Consider the following 20,519-nt stretch of genomic DNA (forward strand, 5'->3'; position numbering starts at 1 on the left):
AGAGAGAGGGAGAGAGGGAGAGAGAGACAGGGAGAGAGGGAGAGAGAGACAGGGAGAGAGGGAGAGAGGGAGAGAGAGGGAGAGAGGGAGAGAGAGAGAGGGAGAGAGAGAGAGAGAGAGAGAGAGAGAGAGAGAGAGAGAGAGAGGCAGAGAGAGGGAGAGAGAGGGAGAGAGAGGGAGAGAGGGGGAGAGAGAGGGAGAGAGAGGGAGAGAGAGGGAGAGAGAGGGAGAGAGGGAGAGAGAGGGAGAGGGAGAGAGAGAGAGCGCAATAGGAGAGAGAAAGAGAGAGAGGCTCAACTATCATGGTGCCTGGCACATAGCTTCTTGCAGAGAATCAATTCCACCAAAATTCTTTGCATGGGACTGGGGCAGGGAAGCATGAGGACCTCCTCTGGGGACCCTGAAGTCAAACTAAATAAGCTTCACCCAGTTGGAGTATCTGAATCAGGTGAGGAGGATTGGTGGGGGATGGGGTCAGGATGTTGAGTTTCCTGGGATATTCTTGGTCTGATGGTCTCAACCCCACTGGCTGTGGGTACTTAGTAGATTTCAAGGATGTCCCCCCTCACTCCTATCTCAGGATTGATCAGAGCTCAACCAGCCTACCACTGATGTAGGAATCAGAAGTGCTACTCCATGCAGAAACTCCACAGCTGCCCCCAGAAGTGCTTTGGGTACACAAGCCCGGCCCGGCGCAGGGAGACCTGGGTTCGGGGTCGCTCTTTGCTGGGGACCCCTGGGGAAGCAGGATTCCCCTCTGTGGTCTGCAGCCTCTTGCAGCTACTCTGGGCGCTGGCCCTGTCCATACAGCACTCACCTGGATGAAGTTCCAGCGCTTGTACAGGCTGCTCTTGACCTTGTCGCAGTCCAGGAGCTGGGGCAGCCGACTCTTGGAGTTGTCCACCAGGCAGCGGGTGTCAGGGAGGAGAGTGGTGGTCCCCAGGGCACCCAAGTGCAGGAAGCCTTCCTTGGTGTAGCGGGCAAGCTGTGGAGAGACCAGAGCAGCAGGGGAATGGAAGCGGGAGGCAGGAGTGAGACATGGGAGGAAGCGGGGCTCAGGTCTCCCGGCTTCACTCCTGCTGTTTGTCAATACTGCAGTCCTGGCCACCATCCCAGCCTGTCACTCAGACCATATGCTCACCTCACAGGACAGCCCTGCTCCAGAAAGCCTCCCGGGCTTCTGAGCCTGGATACAGAGTCCCCAGGGTGACTATCTGATCTTTTTTCCTTTTTTTGAGACGGAGTCTCACTCTATCGCCCTGCCTGGAGGGCAATGGCACGATCTCAGCCCACTGCAACCTCCGCTTCCCAGGTTCAAGCAATTCTCCTGCCTCAGCCTCCTGAGTACGTGGGATTACAGGCGTGCACCACTACGCTCGGCTAATTTTTGTATTTTTAGTAGAGATGGAGTTTCACCATGTTGGTCAGCCTGGTCTCAAACTCCTGACCTCGTGATCTGCCCGCCTCGGCTTCTGAAAGTGCTAGGATTACAGGCATGAGCCACCGCGCCCGTCCCTGATCTTTTATCTAAGCATATCCTCAGTCAATGTTTTAGGACCTAGTCTTCTGTTCAGCAACGTCGGGGAGAAGGAACAGATGAAGAAGCTGGATGTCTAATTTCTAAATGGCTCTACTTTCAGCTGGCTGGGCCACCTTGAACAAGTAACCTGAGTCTCCATTTCCTCCCCACTTACAAAGGGGGATTGACTAAATCTACCCTGCTGCAAAAGGCTCAAAGAAGCCATTCACTGAAGAAGAAACAGACATTAAACAGTACTCAACCTCATAGGTATGAAAAGAAAGAAAAATCTGAAATAATGAGATACCACGTTTTACAAAAAAGATTAGGCCAGGCTCAGTGGCTCATGCTGGTGATCCCAGCACTTTGGGAGGCTGAGGCAGGCAGATCACTTGAAGCCAGGAGTTCAAGACCAGACTGACCAACATGGCCAAACTCCGTCTCTTCTAAAACTACAAAAATCAGCCAGGTGTGGTGGTGAGCAACTATAATCCAAGTTATTCAGGAGGCTGAGGCAGGAGAATTGCTTGAACCTGGGGGTGTGCATGTTGCAGTGAGCAGAGATCGTGCCACTGCACTCCAGCCTGGGCAACCGATTATTCACCACATTTTGGTGACTTAAGTCTAAGATGGGCCCTCTCACTATTGGGCTGGAGGGAGGGTAGATTACTACAACCTTTCAAAAAGGAGATTTCTAAATATATACTTTGTGCTTTTAAAATGTTCATGGCCTTTGATTCAATTAATCCACTTTTATGCACAAAAGACATGACCAGACACTTCTCATAAGAAGACATACAAGTGGTCAACAAACGTGAAAAAATGCTCATCATCATTAATCATCAGACACATGCAAATCAAAACCACAATGAGATACTATCTCTCACCAGCAAGAATGGCTATTATTAAAAAGTCAAAAAATAACAGAGGTTGATGAGGCTGCAGAGAAGAAGGCATACTTACACACTGTCGGTGGGAATGTAAATTAGTTCATCCGTTGTGGAAAGAAGTTTGGGGACTTATCAAAGAACTAAAAGTAGAACTACTGTTTGACCTGCAATCCTATTACTCGGTATCTACCCAAAGGAAAAGACATAATTCCACCAAAAAGACACATGCACTTACATGTTCATTGCAGCACTATTCACAATAGCAAAGGTATGCAATCAACCCACGTGCCCATAAATGGTGAATTGGATGAAGAAAATGTGGTACCTATACACCATGGAATACAATACAGCCATGAAAAAGAACAGCATCATGTCTTTTGTAGCAACATGGATGCAGCTGGAGGCCATTATCCTAAGAGAATTAACGCAGAATCAGAAGACCAAATACTGTATGTTCTCGCTTGTGAATGGGAGCTAAATATTGGGTATCCATGGACATAAAGATGGAAACTACAGACACTGAGAATGCCAAAAGGAGGGAGAAAGGAAGGCAAGAGCTGAAAAACTACCTATTGGGTATTATGCTTACTACCTGGGTGATGATTTCAAGCATACCCCAAACCTCAGCATCATGCAATATACCCTTGTTAAAAACCTATATATGTACTCCCCTGAATCAAAATAGAAATTAAAAAGAATCCATTTGTAGAACTCCATGATATGGTTTGGCTGTGTCCCCACCCAAATCTCATCTTGAATTGTAGTTCCCATAATGCTCATGTGTTGTGGGAGGGACCCGGTGGGAGGTAATTGATTCATGAAGGGAGGTTTTTCCCATGCTGTTCTCATGATAATAAGTCTCATGAGATCTGCTGGTTTTATAAAGGACAGTTCCCCTGCACATGCTCTCTTGCCTGCCGCCACAAAAGGCATCCCCTTGCTCCTCCCTCACCTTCCAACATGATTGCGAGGCCTCCTCAGCCATGTAGAACTATGAGTCCATTAAAACCTCTTTTTCTTTATAAACTACCCAGTCTTGGGTATGTCTTTGTTAACAGCATGAGACTGGACTAATACACTCTATCAGAAGGAAATAATCAGAATTGCAAACAAAAATTCATGGGTAGGGTATTTATTGCAACAGAATTTATAATAACGAAAGAGCAGAGCAAAAATATCGTTAAGTGGGCAACATAATCCTAGTACTTGCTTTATGCTCTACATACAACAACAAATGCTGGATGATTGTGGTAGGTTGCAAAACTGACCACATCCTCCACTATTCCTTCTATATACCCATGACAAGATGGCTTTGAAGCAATTTCCATCAAGAAATGGAGTCTGTTCCCTCATCCCTTGAATATTGGTTGGCCCTGTGACTTGCTTTGGCCAATGGAATGCAGCAGAAGTGAGGCTGTGCCTGTTCCTAGACTAGACTTTTAGCCTTGTATGAATCCTTTCAGTCTCTTGGAACAGTAAGCCCAGGCTGGTCTGTTTGAGGATGAGTCATGTGGCCCAACCAATCGCTAGTTAACCACCAGTTAACCAAATGGATGAGGCCAACCTGGATAGGGAGCTGCTGATAGGAGATGCAGGAATGAATCCAGCCCAGATCAGCCAAGCCTAGTCCAGATCAGAGAACCATCCAGCTGACCTGTAGACTCGTGAGCAATAAAAAATACATACTGATTTAAGCCACTACGTTTTGGGGTAGTTGTTATGCAGCAATTCCTGACTGATACAGGGAAGGTGTTGCCTGGCAACCTTCCCACAACAGGGCCTGTACTAGGCTAGTAGCCTCGCCTCTGCTGCCTTCACTCTCCTGGGGAAGGAAAATTATATTAAGAATCATATTCCAAAATAAAAAACAATGCATTCACCCATCTTTCACACTCCTGAGAGGGAGGGGCTGTGCCTAATTAATTTCCTTCCTTACTAGGAGCAAATCACAGACCAAGTGCTCAAAACGTGTTTGGGGTTGAGCACATAACTGTGGTGAATGGCATCATTTAAAAAGGCAGCCACATCTACACAGCTGTTGCCTAATAAATTAAAAAAAAAAACAACACTCTGCATCGTTTCTAACCATTGTAAAGAGAATAAATAATGCAATTTTCACTTCTTTACATTTTATAGATGAGGAAACTGAGGCATGAAGACATCTGGTCACCTGGCTGGGTGCTGGCTGCTTTCTTTTGGTCACCGGATACCTGATGGTTGGCTGCCATGGCCCAGCAGCTGAGCAGCAGAAGAGCCCCCTCCCAGATTGCCAGGAGAACCCCACCTCCTCCAGAAAGCTTGAGCATATTCTGCCCAGGAACGAAATAAGTCGCTCTGCTCAGCGACAGGAGTGGCTCTTTTCTGGCAGATAAGATTCTCTGCATGGGGTTCTCATTTCTTGGTGAAAGGTACTCAGAAGCTCTTGGCTCTGATCCCAAAAGGAGGGCCTGGCTGCTCTCCTTGAACAAGGGACAGGGAGTTTATTAAGTGCCCTTGAGAGAGATGTGGTTAACGTGTGCTTTAAACCCCAATTAGTTCCAAATCAAAGTAATTGTTAGAGGCAAAATGGTAAGAAAATCAGAAGCCCTCCCTCCCCCTCCCTAAACAATGTCTGCCTGAATATATTTAAATTCTCCAAATGCAAAGTGATGAATGACAGCAAGCTGCCTTTATGTTCAGGGAAAGATATACACAGCTGCTTACTGAAATTATGAATCAATCTATTATCCAGCAGGCAGATGAGCAGCACTAAGAACATTAATTAACTGAGCATATCTGTGACCCAGATATTTAAAGAGGGAAGCTAAATGCCACTGGGAGTTAGAGGTTCTCCTTTCTGAGGTCTGTTAGGGAGTGAAACAATGAGACCTAGAATGCCAGGACCTGCATAGGCCACATGGCAGTCCTAAGCCATGCAGGCATGCAGGGCAGGCTGGGGCAGACGAAGAGGGTCCGAGTGGGATTTCCTTTCCAGGGGAAGGTGTTTATCTCACTGAAAATACTGGGTCATGTGCACAGGTTCTGCTGGTCTGGCCAAGGGACCAATACTTGCATCCTTTTCTGAGCAAGTTAGAAGCCAGCACTGTGGTCTGAAGGATGATGGGGCTAGGGTTAGGCAAACAGATCTCACACCTGCTTTTCTACCATGAGGCAGGCGGGTAGTGAACCCCTGGATCTGCTGTCAACCAAATGTCCAAAGTTTGCCCCAGTCCTGAACCAGGAGCTTTTGTGGTGTTGTCTACCTACCATGACTCCTCATCCCTCATGCTCCTTCCTTGAGGGTCTCTTCTTCCTGTCCTCTGCACATTCAGTAGGCTTTCCTGCCTCTAAGTCTCTGTCTAGGTGTGTTTCTCTGCCTGGAGATGCTACTGACTGGCCTTCCTCTAGAATGTTCCGGCTTCAACTTTCCTAGGCTTCAGTGTGATTCTCTGTCCTGCACAATGTCTTCCAGCCCCCGACCTCTCCTTTCAGGTCTTTGGAGCAACTGGATATAGGTGCTGCTTTAATGTGTCTCTTCAAGGTGTGGTCTCCTCATTTTGACCATTTTGTTTATTCATTTTCAAGCTGATGGACATTTGGGTTGCTTCCATTTTTTGGCTATTATGAACAATGCTGCTATGGATATTCATGTACAATTTTCATAAGAACATATGTTTTCCATTCTCTGAGGTATACACCTAGGAGTAGAATTACTCATCCTTGGGCCATATGGTAACTCTATGTTTAACTTTCTAAGGAACTGCCAAATTATTTTCCAAAGCAGCTGTACCATTTTACACTCCCACCAGCAATGAACCGGGGTTTCAATTTCTCCACATCCTGGCCAGCTCATGTTATTGTCTGCTTTTTTTGATTCTAGTCATCCTAGTAGGAGTGTGAAGTGGCCACTGTGGTTTTAATATGCATTTCTCTAATGACTAAAGATGTTGAGCATATTTTCATTTGCTTATTGACCATTTTATGTCTTCTTTGAAAAAGAAGTCTATTCAAATCTTTTGACCATTAAAAAAAGGGTTGTCTTCTTATTTTTGAGTTATAAGAGCTCTTTACATATTCTGGATACCAAGACATTTTTCTGACATATGATTTACAAATATTTTCTCCCATTCTGTGGGTTGTTTTTCATATGCTTGATAATGTCCTTTGAAGCATGAAAGTTTTCATTTTGGTAAAATACAAAGAAGCTGTTTTTTTCTTTGGTTATTTGTGTTTTTGAAGTCATATCTAAGAAACCATTGCAAAATCCAAGGCCATGAAGATTTACCCCTATGTTTTCTAAGAATTTTATAGTTTCATCTCTTATATTTAGGTCTTTGATGCCCTTTGAATTTTTTTTCTATATAGTATAAGGTCGGGGTCCAAATTCACTCTTTTTCATGTGAATATCTGTGTCCTGGCACCATTGCTGAAAAGACTATTCTTTCCCTATTGAATTGTCTTGTCACTCTTGTCAAAAATCAATGGACTATAAATGTGAGGGTTTGTTTCTAGACTCTAAATGTGATTCCTTTGATCTCCATGTCTACCTTTGTGCCATATTATACTGCTTTGATTATTATAGCTGTGTAGTAAGTCTTAGAACTGGGAAGTGTGAGTCTTGCAACTTTGTTCTTTTTCAATACTGTTCTGGCTATTTTGTGTCCCTTGAATTTCCTATGTATTTTAGGATTAGCTTTTCCATTTCTGCAAAAAAAAAAAAAAAAAAAGGCAGTTGGCATTTTGATAGGGATTGCATTGAATCTCTAGATCAATTTAGGAAGAATTGCCATCTTAACACTCTTAAGTCCTCTAATCCATGAACAGAGGATATCTTTTTTACTTAGATCTTTAATTTCTTTCAATAATGTTTTCTCATTTTCAGTGTACATGTCTTGCATTTTTTTGGCTAAATTTATTCCTAAGCATTTAATCCTTTTTGATGCTATTGTAAATGGTTTTGTTCTCTTAATTCCCTTTTCAGAATGTTCATTGCCAGTGCAAGTAGTGTGTTTAATACACCTCTGTGATCACACCAACCATCCAGGTACCTTGTGGTCACTCTGAACTGCAGGTTTATGAGTCTCCTTGGTCTTTGCTTTCACAGAGCCAGGGACAGGTGCCAACTGACCACACCCACTGGAGACCTGTGTCCCAACTTTGCCTGGGCCCTTCTCATCTTTTCATTTGCCTCATGTGACTCTCTGTCAGCCAACACCCCTCCCATCCCTGCCAGAGTCTGGATTTTTAAAAATGTGTTCTTCCTCCTCAATCTCCTATCCTGGTGTCCTGGGCCCTTACTGCCTTCAGAGAATATTACTTTCCATTTTGTTGAAAAGTTGTCTCCCTTACTTCTCAAAAACCTGTCTTCCTTCACTCTCATTTCCTTCGGTCTCTGACCCTCTCCCCACTCTGTAGGTACCCTAAGCCATTATTCACTCCTTTCTTTCATTTCTTCAATCAAGCTACAAATACAACCAGATCTCTATGTCTCTAGCCACAGCTCTACTTATCTCTTAATTTGAATTTCCTCTCTTATACCTTTAATGCCTTGCAACATAACTTCTGCCATCGTTACTTTATTGAAATTGCTCTTTTAAAGGTGATCAGGTGATGTGGTTTGAATGTTTGTCTCCTCCAAATATCATGTTGAAATGTGATTGGCGGTGTTGGAGATGGGGTCTGATGGGAGGTAACTGTATCTTGGGGCCATATTCCTTATGAATGGTTTAAGCACCATCCCCTTAGTGATAAATGAGTTCTTGCTTAGTTAGTTAATGCAAGATCTGGTTGTTTAGAAGTCTAGGACCTTCTCACCTCACTCTCTTTTTCCCACTCTTGCCCATTGATGTGCGTGCTCCTGCTTCACCTTTCGCCCGGACAAAAGCTCCCTGAGGCCTCACCAGAAGCTGAGCAGATGTTGTACAGTCATAAGACAAATAAACCTCTTTTCTTTATAAATTACCCAGTCTCAGGTATCTCTTTAAAACAAGGCAAGAACAGCTTAATAAACCAGGATCTATAAATTATAAACTTCAATTGCTTTTTCTTCAATTGCCCCCAGGCGCTGTGCTGAGTACAGTTGATATAACTTCTCCTACATGTAGTCACTTTCTTGGAGAGTTTTCCATCCTCAGCACTTTCAATAGAATCTACATGCTAATTTGGCTGTTTGAAACTTCTATCTCCAAACCAAAAATTTCCCTCAATTCCAACTTTGTATATCCAGCTCCCTACTTGACATACCACTTGGATGTCTAATAAGCATTTTAAATTTAGATGACCCAACTGAACTCATTCTCTTGTGTAACCACCATCACCCATACACTCATCCAGCATCTGTTCCTTCTTGGTAATGATAACTCCATCCTTACAGTTGCTTAGGCCAAACACCTTACTTACCCCTTTCTCTGATCCACCATATTCAATCCATTAGCAAATCATACCCAGATTTCACCTCCACAGCTACCTCCCTGTTCTAAGCCACCTTCCTTTCTTGGTAAGGTTAGTGTGATGGCCTCCTAACTGGTTCCTCAGTTCCCCCTCCTTGCCTCCCTCAGTTTTTTTTTTTTTTTTTTTTATCAACACACCATCCAGAGTGACTGCTTTAAAAATACTATATTATTTAAAATCATGTTACTTTACATTGGAGTCAGGGTGTGCCATCTCTCTGCTGAAAATCTTCTGGAGGCTTCCTATTTCACCCAAAATAAAAGTCCAAGATCCTTGCGATGGGTCTTGCAATACAATAATAGCTTTCCGAGCTTCCAGAACTTCCAGCCAAATGTCGTATTTTTTGCTGAGACTTTTCCTTGATCATCTTATTTAATCCAGCCACATGGGCCTGTCTGCTGATCTGTGAACCGTCCATGCCTGCTCCTGCTCAGAGCCTTTGCACTGGCTGTTCCTTCTCTCTTGAATACTCTTCCTTTAGCTATCTTTCTTTTTATATTTTTAAAAATTTTAGATTCAGGGGGTACGTGTAAATATTTGTTACATGGATATATTGCATAATGCTGAGGTTTGGGCTTCTTCTGAACCCACCACCCAAATAGTAAACATAGTGCCCAGTAGCCACTTTTCAACCCTTACCCTCCTCCCTCTCTCTCTACTCTGGTAGTCCACAGTGTCTATTGTTTCCATTTCTATGTCCAATGTTTAGCTCCCACTTATAAGTGAGAACATGTGGTATTAGGTTTTCTGTTCCTTTGTTAATTCACTTAGGATAATGGCCTCCAGCTACATCTATGTTGCCGTAAAGGATATGATTTCATTCTTTATTATGGTTGCATAGTGTTCCATGACATATATATATATATATATATATATATATATATACATACCATATTTTCTTTATCCCATCCACTCTTGATGGGCACTTAGGTTAATTCCATGACTTTGTTATTGTGGATAGTGCTGTGATGAACATACAAGTGCAGGCATCTTTTTGATAGGATGACTCCTTTTCCTTTGGGTAGACACCCAAGAGTGCCTCCTCCAGACGTTTGAATGGCTCACTCTCTCACCTCTTTCAAGTTTCTGCTTAAATGTCATATTCTTTTTTTTCTCTTTTTTTGAGATGGAGTCTCACTCTGTTGTCCAGGCTGGAGTACAATGGTGCAATCTTGGCTCACTGCAACCTCCGCCTCCCGGGTTCAAGTGATTCTCCTGCCTTAGCCTCCACAGTAGCTGGGATTACAGGCGCCCGCCACCATGCCCAGCTAATTTTTGTATTTTTAGTAGAGACGAGTTTTCACCAGGTTGGCCAGGCTGGTCTCGAACTTCTGACCTCAGGTGATCTGCCCACCTCGGCATCCCAAAGTGCTGGGATTACAGGCATGAGCCACTGTGACCGGCCAAATGTCATATTCTTGCTGAGACTTTCCCTTGATCATCTTATTTAAAATTTCACGTCCACCCCTTACTCCCTATCTTTCTCCTTGCTTTACTTCTCTGCAACTTCTATTATCTTCTATTAAGCCATCTATTTTCCTTACCTACCCAGTTTGTTGTTTGGCTCCCTTGGCTAGAATGAGAGTGGCATGAAGGCAGGGGTGTGTTTGCTTAACTTTTTGTTCACTGCTCTATCTCTAGCTCTTAGAAGAATGCCTGGCATATAGTAGGTGCTTGATAAATATTTGTTGACATCATGAATGAATGACACAGTGCTTGCTTTCGAGGTGTTCACAGCTTACTCATTGGAGGCAGGCAAGTAAAAAGGCAATGATAAAATGTGAAATATTGGTAGGAAATACATGGTGGATTCATAAAAGCAGAATAGGATGGGTCCCCATCCAAAAGAGGAAGGTCAAAGAAGGCTTCCCAGAGGAGAAGGCATTGAAGTCAAGCCCTGATGGAGTCAGCCAACTAGGCAAGTAAGAGAAAAACAGATCAGACCAGGAATAGGGAGCAGCTGTTTAAAGGCCTGGAGACCAGAGGAAATGCGGTGTTTTGGAGAACCCAAGCATAGCTTTCGCCATGATGGAGTACAGAGGTTGGGGAGCTGGGTCTAGTGCAGGTGAGACTCCACTAGATGGAGTCCATCAAGCTCAGGAATCGAGGCTTTCTCATCAAGAGCCATCTGAATTTTAGGCTGACCACACTGTTGAGTGGAGAATGAACTGCAATGAGGATGGAAGTAGAGGGGTGGATGAAGGTCTGAACTCAAGTGTGACAGTGAAGGTTAGAAGAAGACAGATTTGAGAATTCATACAAGTTAAGTAGTTAAGAATTCTTCTTTTTTTTTTTTTGAGAAAGAGTCTCACTATGTCGCCCAAACTGTAGTGCAGTGGTGCGATCTTGGCTCACTGCAACCTCTGCCACCTGGGCTCAAGTGATTCTTGGGCCTTAGCCTCCTGAGTATCTGGGACTACAGGTGTGCACCACTGTGCCTGGCTAGTTTTTTTGTGAGTATGTGTGTGTGTGTTTTTAGTAGACATGGGTTTTCGCTATGTTGGCCAGGCTGGTCTTGAACTCCTAGCCTCAAGTGATCTGCCTGCCTTGGCCTCCCAAACTGCTGGGATTACAGGCGTGAGCCACTGTGCCTGGCCAATAATTATTCTATCTTACTGGAAAACAGAATCTTTTATCATCATACGCTGACACACTTCACCTTATTATTTTTTTTCTGAGACAGGGATCTCACTCTGTCACTCAGGCTGCAGTGCAGTAAAGTGATCATAGTTCATTGCAGCCTCCAACTCCTGCACACACGTGATCCTCCTGCCTCAGCCTCCCAAGTAGCTGGGACTACAGGTGCATGCACAACACCTGGTTATTTAAAAAAAAAAAATCATAGAGACAGGGTCTCACTATTTTTCCCAGGCTGGCCTCAAACTCCTAGGCTCAAATGATTCTCCCATTTCTGCCTCTCAAAGTGTTGGGATTACAGGCACAAGCCACTGTGTCCAGGCCGCATTCATCTTTAATAACGCATTTTGTTTTACAGGCTAGTTTGTTTGATATTAACGAGGTTACCCCAGCTTTCTGCTCTTTAGAATTTGCCTGACATAACCCTTTCCATCTTTTAAATTCAACATTTCACTCTCCTGAGGGTTTTTGTTGTTGTTGTTGTCTTTGTTTTTTTTTTGTTTTTTTGAGACGGAGTCTGGCTCTGTCACCCAGGCTGGAGTGCAGTGGCGCAGTCTCGGCTCACTGCAACCTCTGCCTCCCAGGTTCAAGCAATTCTCCTGCCTCAGACTCCGGAGTAGCTGGGACTACAGGCACGCCACCATGCCAGGCTAATTTTTGTACTTGTAGTAGAGACGGGGTTTCACCATGTTGGCCAGATGGTCTCGATCTCTTGACCTCGTGATCCACCCGCCTTGGTCTCTAGAAGTGCTAGGATTACAGGGGTGAGCCACTGCACCTGGCCATTTTTTTTGAGATGGAGTCTTGCTCTGTTGCCTAGGCTGGCGTGCAGTGGCATGATCTTGGCTCACTACAACCTCCACCTCCCAGGTTCAAGCAATTCTCCTGCCTTCTATGTAGCTGGGATTACAGGTGCATGCTGCCACGCCCAGCTAATTTTTTGTATTTTAGTAGAGACGGGATTTCACCATGTTGCCCAGGCTGGTCTTGAACTCCTGAGGTCTGGCAATCTGCCCCCCTTGGCCTCCCAAAGTGCTGGGATTACAGGTGTGAGCCACTGTCTCCGGTGCTATCCTCAGGTTTTTATGTGTCTCTTGAAAATGGAATACAGCTGGAGTTTTAAAAATTTAAGGTGGCAATGTCTGTCTTTTAACTGGAGAGTTAAATCCATTCATATTCATTGTAATTAATGATATATTTGTACAAATACCATCTCTGTACTTTCTGTTTGTCCAGGTTCCTCTGTTTCCTTCTTTCTCCTCTACTTGCCTTTGCTTGGATTAGTTGCGTTTGGTTGATTTGTTGAAACGTTATCAGATTTCATTGTTCCCCTCTACAGATTTAAAAATCACACTCCATTTCTATTATTTTATTGTTTACTCTTGAAATTTAACAATGGACAACTTTGCAAAATCTAATTTTATAAAATATCTTAACATCTGCTTCCCCTCAATAAAATTCAAAGACATTAGGATACCAAATCCAATCACTTCCTCCTAACGGTTCAGTATTTTGGTTATATCTCCCTTGTTCCCCAAATTAGACATTATTCTTATGATTTTATGCAATAAATGTTTGCATAGATTTATGTGTTTATAAATTTCTTTGCTTATAATTCATTCTTGCCTCAAGACATCCTTCTGCAGTCATTTTCCTTTTTCCTAAAGTACATTATTTAGAAGTTCCTTTGGTGATTGTCTGTCATAGGACAGACACACTGTCAGATTTAGTTTATCTGAAAATGTCTTGGGATAATTTGTTATGCAGCAAAAGCTCACTGATACAACCACTTTCTTTCTTTCTTTTTTTTTTTTGAGACAGAGTCTCCCTCTTCTTGTGCATGCTGGAGTGCAGTGGCGTGATCATGGCTCACTGTAACCTCTGCCTCCCGGATTCAAGCAATTCTCCTGCCTCAGCCTCCTGAGTAGCTGGGATTACAAGCACCCACCACCACGTCTGGCTAATGTTTGTACTTTTAGTAGAGACAGGGTTTTACCACGTTGGCCAGGCTGGTCTTGAACTCCTGACCTCAGGTGATCTGCCTGACTAGGCCTCCCAAAGTGCTGGGATTATAGGCATGAGCCAACACTCCCGGCTGATACAACCACTTTCTTATGAGCCTAGAAAAAAAATCTAAATAATGTTTGTTATAGTTTATCTAGAATCTGTCTATATGACAGCAGGGAGACCCTTCAAAGTATCTAATGTACTCTACTACTGAAAGCTATTTCATTACTGTGATGCTCATTCACCAAATTATGGCCAAGCCACTATCTGTGAACTCTTATCATCTTGGTATGATGATGCTCACTGTTGCCAAGGTAATCCTGCTAGTGGGAGGAGAAGGATGGGTAATGCATTCTTCTCTGAGTTTACGACTGCCCGAAACTTGTGACTCTCATTCCTGCAGTGTGGAGCCAATAGACAATTAGCTCCCTGTTATGCACCCAGAGTCCCCTAGTTCTAAACTTGCACACTTGAATCAACTTTGCGCCCTTCTCCTCCCTCATCCTTTTCATCCACAAATTTGCACGTCCTCTGATTCCTGCCTCTAAATATTTCCTCCCAAAATTCCAGACTATTCTGAGACCCGAATATTCTTACTATTCTGAGACAGATGCAGATAAAGACAGATCTTTATCACTGGTTCTCTTGCCTCCAGACCCTCGCAGTTCCCATCTACCCTACCCAGTCCTGCAGGTTATAATCATACCATTCCTTGCCTCAATCTTCCATTGCTCCCATGGTCCACCAATTTAAGAATAAACTTTCTACCATGACTTTTTACTCTATGGTCCAACTTACCTTTTCAGGCATAACTCTTGCTTTTCTGGCTTAGTCTGATAGATTATATGAGGTTTCTCAACAACAGCCAACCGTCCAGCCTGCCTTCCCTGTATATGCAGGATATTCTCTCCCTAGCCCCACCCTGTCTCCACTGGCTCCATATAGCCCCCACCCAGATATGATTCTTCCAACTTACATAATCTCGTATTTTATAAATGTGTCTTTCTTTGCTATAGGTTTTTTTATTGTTATTTTTAGCAGCATTCTACCCATTTTTATCCAGCATAAGGACCAACAAAAGTATCTTGCAAAAATAAAATGCTCTATAAATGTCTTTGGAAGTGAATGGGATTACTCTATTTGGCTCCTGGGCTCATGAGGAGAAATGAACGTCACACCCTAATGCATTAGGAAAAAACCCTCTGAGCTCAAATATAATTAATTCTCATTTAGGGGAAAAGAATTTTCCATTTGAGATGATCTAAGAGACACATACAACTATTAACCCAAATTTAACAGCCTTGAAGGGAAACTAGAATATGCAGGTTATAGCCAGATAAACAAAAACCAGATAAATAATTGCAGAATGACTCCAGAACACAGCAAAATCCATCAGACTATCAATAAAAACATGGCTTGCAATTGCTTTCCTATTAAAGGACTTTCTCTTGATTTTAAAATCCGGCAGTCAGTGTAGAAAACAATGGCTAAATGCAAAATGTAGGTTTCTTGGCTGGGCACAGGGGCTCACACCTGTAATCCCAGCACTTTGGGAGGGTGAGGCAGGAGGATCACTTGAGGCTAGGAGTTCAAGACCAGCCTGGGTAACATAGTGAAACACTGTCTCTATAAAAATAAAATAAAATAAACTAGCTGGGCATGGTGGCACATGCTTGTAGTCCCAGCTACTCGGGAGGCTGAGGCAGGAGGATCGCTTGAGCCCAGGAACTTAAGGCTGCAGTGAACTATGACTGCACCACTGCATTCCAGCCTAGGTGACAGAGCAAGATCCTATCTCTAAAACAAAAAAACACCAAAAAAGAAAAGTTCAGGTTTCCCAGCTTCTACTCAAGAGACAGACAGATATATTCCATTAATTCAGATCTGCTTTGGAGTAAATTTATTTATTGCTTGGTAAAGCCCAGAAGAATGGTTTCTTATGACTGCAAGTACATGTGCATATTCTTGAAATTGACAGTTTCTCCTTTATTATCCCGGGTGTTTGGGAAGCTGGGCCAAGCAAAGAAAGAGGCAGCCCAGCAGTGGACAGGAGCCCCTCTAGGCTGTCCTGAGAGCAAGGACCCAGTCCCAGGCATAGAGGATACAGGCCTGAGAAGATGGTCTGTCTCCATGGGCCTGTAGACATCTACAGAGGATGCTGCCTTTGGAAAATTCCAAATGCCCAAATCCCAAACTGAATATAGAAAATAAATGTCTCACAGTGGGCAAGTGGTGGCTGCCTGAGAGCTGGGGTTAGAAAAGGAGCATGAGAAATCCTTGAGGGAGATGGCAATGTTCTGAATCTTGATTTCAAGGGCAGCTTCACAGGTGCACACACCTGGCAAAACTCATCAGACTGCACACTTTAAATAGATGCAGTGTATTTATTTACCTTACGCTTAAAAATATATACAGGAGCTTAGAAAGCCTGTTATGGAACCAGATGGTTCCTACAGAGAGGGCCAGCTCCTGGGGGCTGGGATGGTCCCAAAGGCCCAAAGGCCCTTCCTCCGCTGGCTTCTCCCTTCTGCCATATGACTCATCATGCTGGATTCAAGCATTATGTTTCCAGAAAATGCATTTGCTACTTGGAATGAATGGAGATACATCTTTGTGCCACAAAAACCTCAGGCTGATTTTCCCGCAGAGACAGTTCTAGGAGTGGATAGATCAGAGCTGTTCTGATGGAGGCAGGGTCTGGCCCACATGACCTGTGGAGAGACCCAGGGCCTCTCTTGGTGTGGGGCACCAGGATGAGAGCTGGAAGAGCTGGGTGAGAGAGGAAACGCATAGTCCACTCCAACTTCTAGGGGATCAGGAGAATATTCCTAAGCACATCTTCAGAGCACACCTTTGACTGCTGAATTGGTTAAGGAAGCAAAGACTATTTCTCAATAGGACAGACCGCTGATAACATGAATTTCTTTTTTGTCTCTATAGGTGAAATGGGAAGGGAGGGCTGTATCCTGTTTCAGTGTGGACATGCTAGCAAGCACTGGCTTTCTGTACCATGGCTCAACAAGCTCACTTTCTTCACTTGCCAACTAGAGCAGCATTTCTGACCTTGCTATGTCATTAGAGAGACAGGAGAGTATAATGGTTAAGGACTTGGACTCTGGGGCCTGCTTAAGAAATCCAGGCTCTGCTACTTAATGATTTTATGGCCCTGGGCCAATTACTTTAGCCCTATGAGACTCTGCTTCCTCATTTTTTAAAATGGGGATAATGGCTGGGCACCGTGGCTCATGCCTGTAATCCCAGCACTTTGGGAGGCCGAGGCGGGCGAATCACTTGAGGTCAGAAGTTTGAGACCAGCCTGGCCAACATGGTGAAACCCCGTCTCTACTAAAAATACAAACATTAACTGAACACGGTGGTGCACATCTGTAATCAGAGCTACTTGGGAGGCTGAACCTGGGTGGCAGAGGCTGCAGTGAGCCGAGATTGTGCAGCTGCACTGCAGCCTGAGTGACAGAGTGAGACTCCATCTCAAAACAAAAAAAAAATTGAAAACTGGGATAATTATAGATTACATCATAGGGCATTTATGGAGATTGATACAGTTTGGCTCTGTCCCCACCCAAATCTCATCTGAAATTGTAGCTCCCACAATTCTAATGTTTTGTGGGAGGGACCAAATGGGAGGTAATTGAAACATGGAGGTGGGTCTTTCCTGTGCTATTCTCAAGATAGTGAATAAGTCTCACAAGATCTGATGGTTTTATAAAGGGGAGTTTCCCTGCACAAGTTCTCTTCTTTTGTCTGCCACCATGTAAGATGTCACTCTCACCTTCCACCATGATTGTGAGGCCTCCCCAGCCACGTGGAACTGTGAGTCCATTAAACCTCCTTGTTTTGTAAATTGCCCAGTCTTAGGTATGACTTTATCAGCAGCATGAAAACAGACTAATATAGAGATTAAATAAAATAATGAGAAGCAAATGTGGATATTAGCTTCCCCGACCTCACCCACCATTGAATAACTGGGGTCTTTCTCCAGCTTTACCAAGAACTTATTTTCTTTCCTATAGATTCTTTTTTTTTTTTTTTTAACTTTTTTTAAAGTGCAGGGGTACATATGTAGGTTTGTTACGTAGGTAAACTTGTGTCATGGGGGTTTGTTGTACAGCTTATTTCATCACCCAGGTATTAAGCCTAGTACCCATTAGCTATTTAATATTTTTCCTGATCCCCTCCCTCCTACCACCCTCCACCCCCAACCCTCCAATAGGCCCCAGTGTGTGTTATTCCCCTCTATGTGTCCATGTGTTCTCATAATTCAGATCCTACTTACAAGAGAGAAGTTATTTGGTTTTCTGTTTCTGTGTTACTTTGCTAAGGATAATGGCCTCAAGCTCCATCCATGTCCCTGCAAAGGACAAGATTCCATTCTTTTTTATGTCTATAAAGTATTCCATGATGTATATGTACCACATTTTTTTAATCCAGTCTATCATTGAAGGGACATGCAAATCAAAACCACAAACATGGATTTTCTTCCCAGGATCCAACCTGGGATGCCACATTGCATTGTTTTGGTCCTGTCTCCATATATATATATATGTGTGTGTGTGTGTGTGTGTGTGTATACACATATATGTACATGTGTGTGTATATATACACATATATGTACATGTGTGTGTATATATACACATATATGTACATATGTGTATATATATCAATATATGTATATATAGATATATATACACACACACTATTTATATTATAGTATATACTTAAATATATACCTATATACTTATAGTATGTGAAGACAACAAGGATGAAGAACTTTACGATGATCCACTTCCACTGAATACTAACACTAGTATATAGGTATCTTTCTAAGTATGTACTATAACAAATATGTACTTATGGCTGGGTGTGGTGGCTCATGCACTTTGGGAGGCCGAGGTGGGCAGATCACTTGAGGTCAGGAGTTCGAGACCAGCCTGGCCAACATGATGAAACCCCATCTCTACTAAAAATACAAAAATTAGCTGGGTGTGGTGGCGGGCACCCGTAATCCCAGTTACTCTGGAGGCTGAGGCAAAAGAATCACTTGAACCTGGGAGGTGGAGGTTGCAGTGAGCTGAGATCACGCCACTGCACTCCAGCCTGGGTGCCAGAGTGAGACTCCATCTCAAAAAGAAAAAAAAAATAGAATAAAAATAAAAGAATTAAAAAGTACTTATATACATACGCTGTGTATGTATAATAAAATTATGTAGCTTGTTTTATGTGTATGTGTATGTGTGTGTATGTATCTCACTATGAACTTACTGAAAATAATCATTCAACAGATACTACTGTTCCAAGGAGAAATCAAAGCTCTGTGAATCAAGCAGTCAGGGATGAGGCTACTGTGAAGTTCTGCATAGCTCTGCTGAGCCTCCTAGCATAAAGAGTAAGGCACTAAATACATTCCACCAGGAGGCTTTACGTCCCCCTCTTTGTCCTTCAGAAACAGTGACGTTGTTTCCTTTTTAATTCAGTGATATAAAGACAGCCTAACAAATCAATATATTTCTTTGAAAAAAAGAAAAGCCGAAAGTAACCTTCAGTAATAATAATAGTTGTTGTAGGGTGGCAGGACCATGGATGATTTAAATTTGTGTTTTTCAAACTCTCTGAAATGCTGTTGTGCCTTTGGTAAAAAAGAAGGGCCAGGCACACTGACTCACACCTATAAATCCCAGCACTTTGGGAGGCTGAGGCAGGAGGATTGCGGGAGGCCGGGAGTTCCGAGACCTCCTTGGTCAACACAGCGAGGGAACATAGCGAGACCTCATCTCTATAAAAAATTTAAAAATTAGCCAAGCATGGTGGTGTGTGGCTGTGGTCCAGCTACTTGGGAGACAGAGGTGGGAGGATTGCTTGAATCCAGGAGGTCGAGGCTACAGTGAGCTCTGACTGTGGCACTGCACTCCAGCCTGGGTGACAGAGAGAGACTCTGTTTCAAAAAAAGAAAGAAAGAGTGAAAGAGAGAAAGGAAGGAAGGAAGGAAGGAAAGAAAGGAAAGAAAGAAAGAAAAGAATGAAAAAAAGAGGAGCAGAAGTGACTTTCACTTATTTGGCTGTGGAATTTAATATCCCTGGGCAAGGGAGAAAGGCTCAGTTGGTGACATGGCTACCACTCTATTGTTCAATCTGAGTTCCTTATTCCAAGCCCTAACATGAACACAAAACCTGCCTGAATGACTTTTTGTGCCTGGAGAAAAGTCAGCTAAACTTCTCGGAAGACACAAAAGTCTCAACTCACAGTCTCCACTGGAAAACAATTTATGTCTGTCATCGTGATTTCCTGGAAAGAATAGCTCATCAATCCATTCTGGCAGGAAAGAAATAGTACAGTAATTCCTGCTTAACCCTGAGTCTTCCTCAGGCAAAATCAAATACAGGCATATCTTGAGATATTGCAGGTTCAGTTGCAGACCACTGTAATATAGCGAATATTGCAATAAAAAGGCAAGTCACACAAATATATTGGTTTCCCAGTGCATAAAAAGTTATGTTTACACTATACTGTAGACTATTAAGTGTGCAAGAGCATGCCTTTTAAAAATGTGCATAGCTTAATTTAAAAATACTTCGTTGCTAAAAATACTAGTGCTCATCTGAGCCTTCAGTAAGCTGTAATCTTTTTGCTAATGGAGGGTCACGGCTTGATGTTATGGCTGCTGACTGATCAGGGTGGTGGGGCGGTGGCTGCTGAATGTTGGGTGACTGTGGCAATTTCTTAAAATAAGAGAATAACAAAGTTTGCTGCATTAATTGACTCTCTCCCTTCCATGAAATATTTTGCTGTAGCATCCAATGCTGGTTAATAGCATTTTACCCACAGTAGAATTTCTTTCAAAATTGGAGCCAATCTTCTCAAACCCTGCTGCTGATATATCACCTAAGTTTATGGAATATTCTAAATATTCTCTTGTGTCATTTCAACAGTATTCACAACATCCTCATCAGGAGTAGATTCCATCTCAAGAGACCACTGTCTTTGCTTATCCGTGAAGAAACAACTCTTTGTCTGTTCATGTT

General features: G+C 43.2%; 1 protein-coding gene across 2 annotated transcripts in view; it reads right to left on the reverse strand.

Moving 5' to 3' along the window:
* GALNT17 (polypeptide N-acetylgalactosaminyltransferase 17) overlaps window positions 1–20,519 on the reverse strand; it is a 589,297-nt gene that overhangs the window by 2,093 nt on the left and 566,685 nt on the right. For both annotated transcript variants that reach the window (XM_032757582.2, XM_058444434.1), the window contains exon 10: window positions 818–985. In XM_032757582.2, the coding sequence (XP_032613473.1) occupies window positions 818–985 (168 nt within the window). The remainder of the gene's footprint in view (window positions 1–817; window positions 986–20,519) is intronic.

The sequence above is a fragment of the Hylobates moloch genome, unplaced genomic scaffold (assembly GCF_009828535.3).
Source record: "Hylobates moloch isolate HMO894 unplaced genomic scaffold, HMol_V3 SCAFFOLD_1, whole genome shotgun sequence".
Classification (NCBI taxonomy): domain Eukaryota; kingdom Metazoa; phylum Chordata; class Mammalia; order Primates; family Hylobatidae; genus Hylobates; species Hylobates moloch.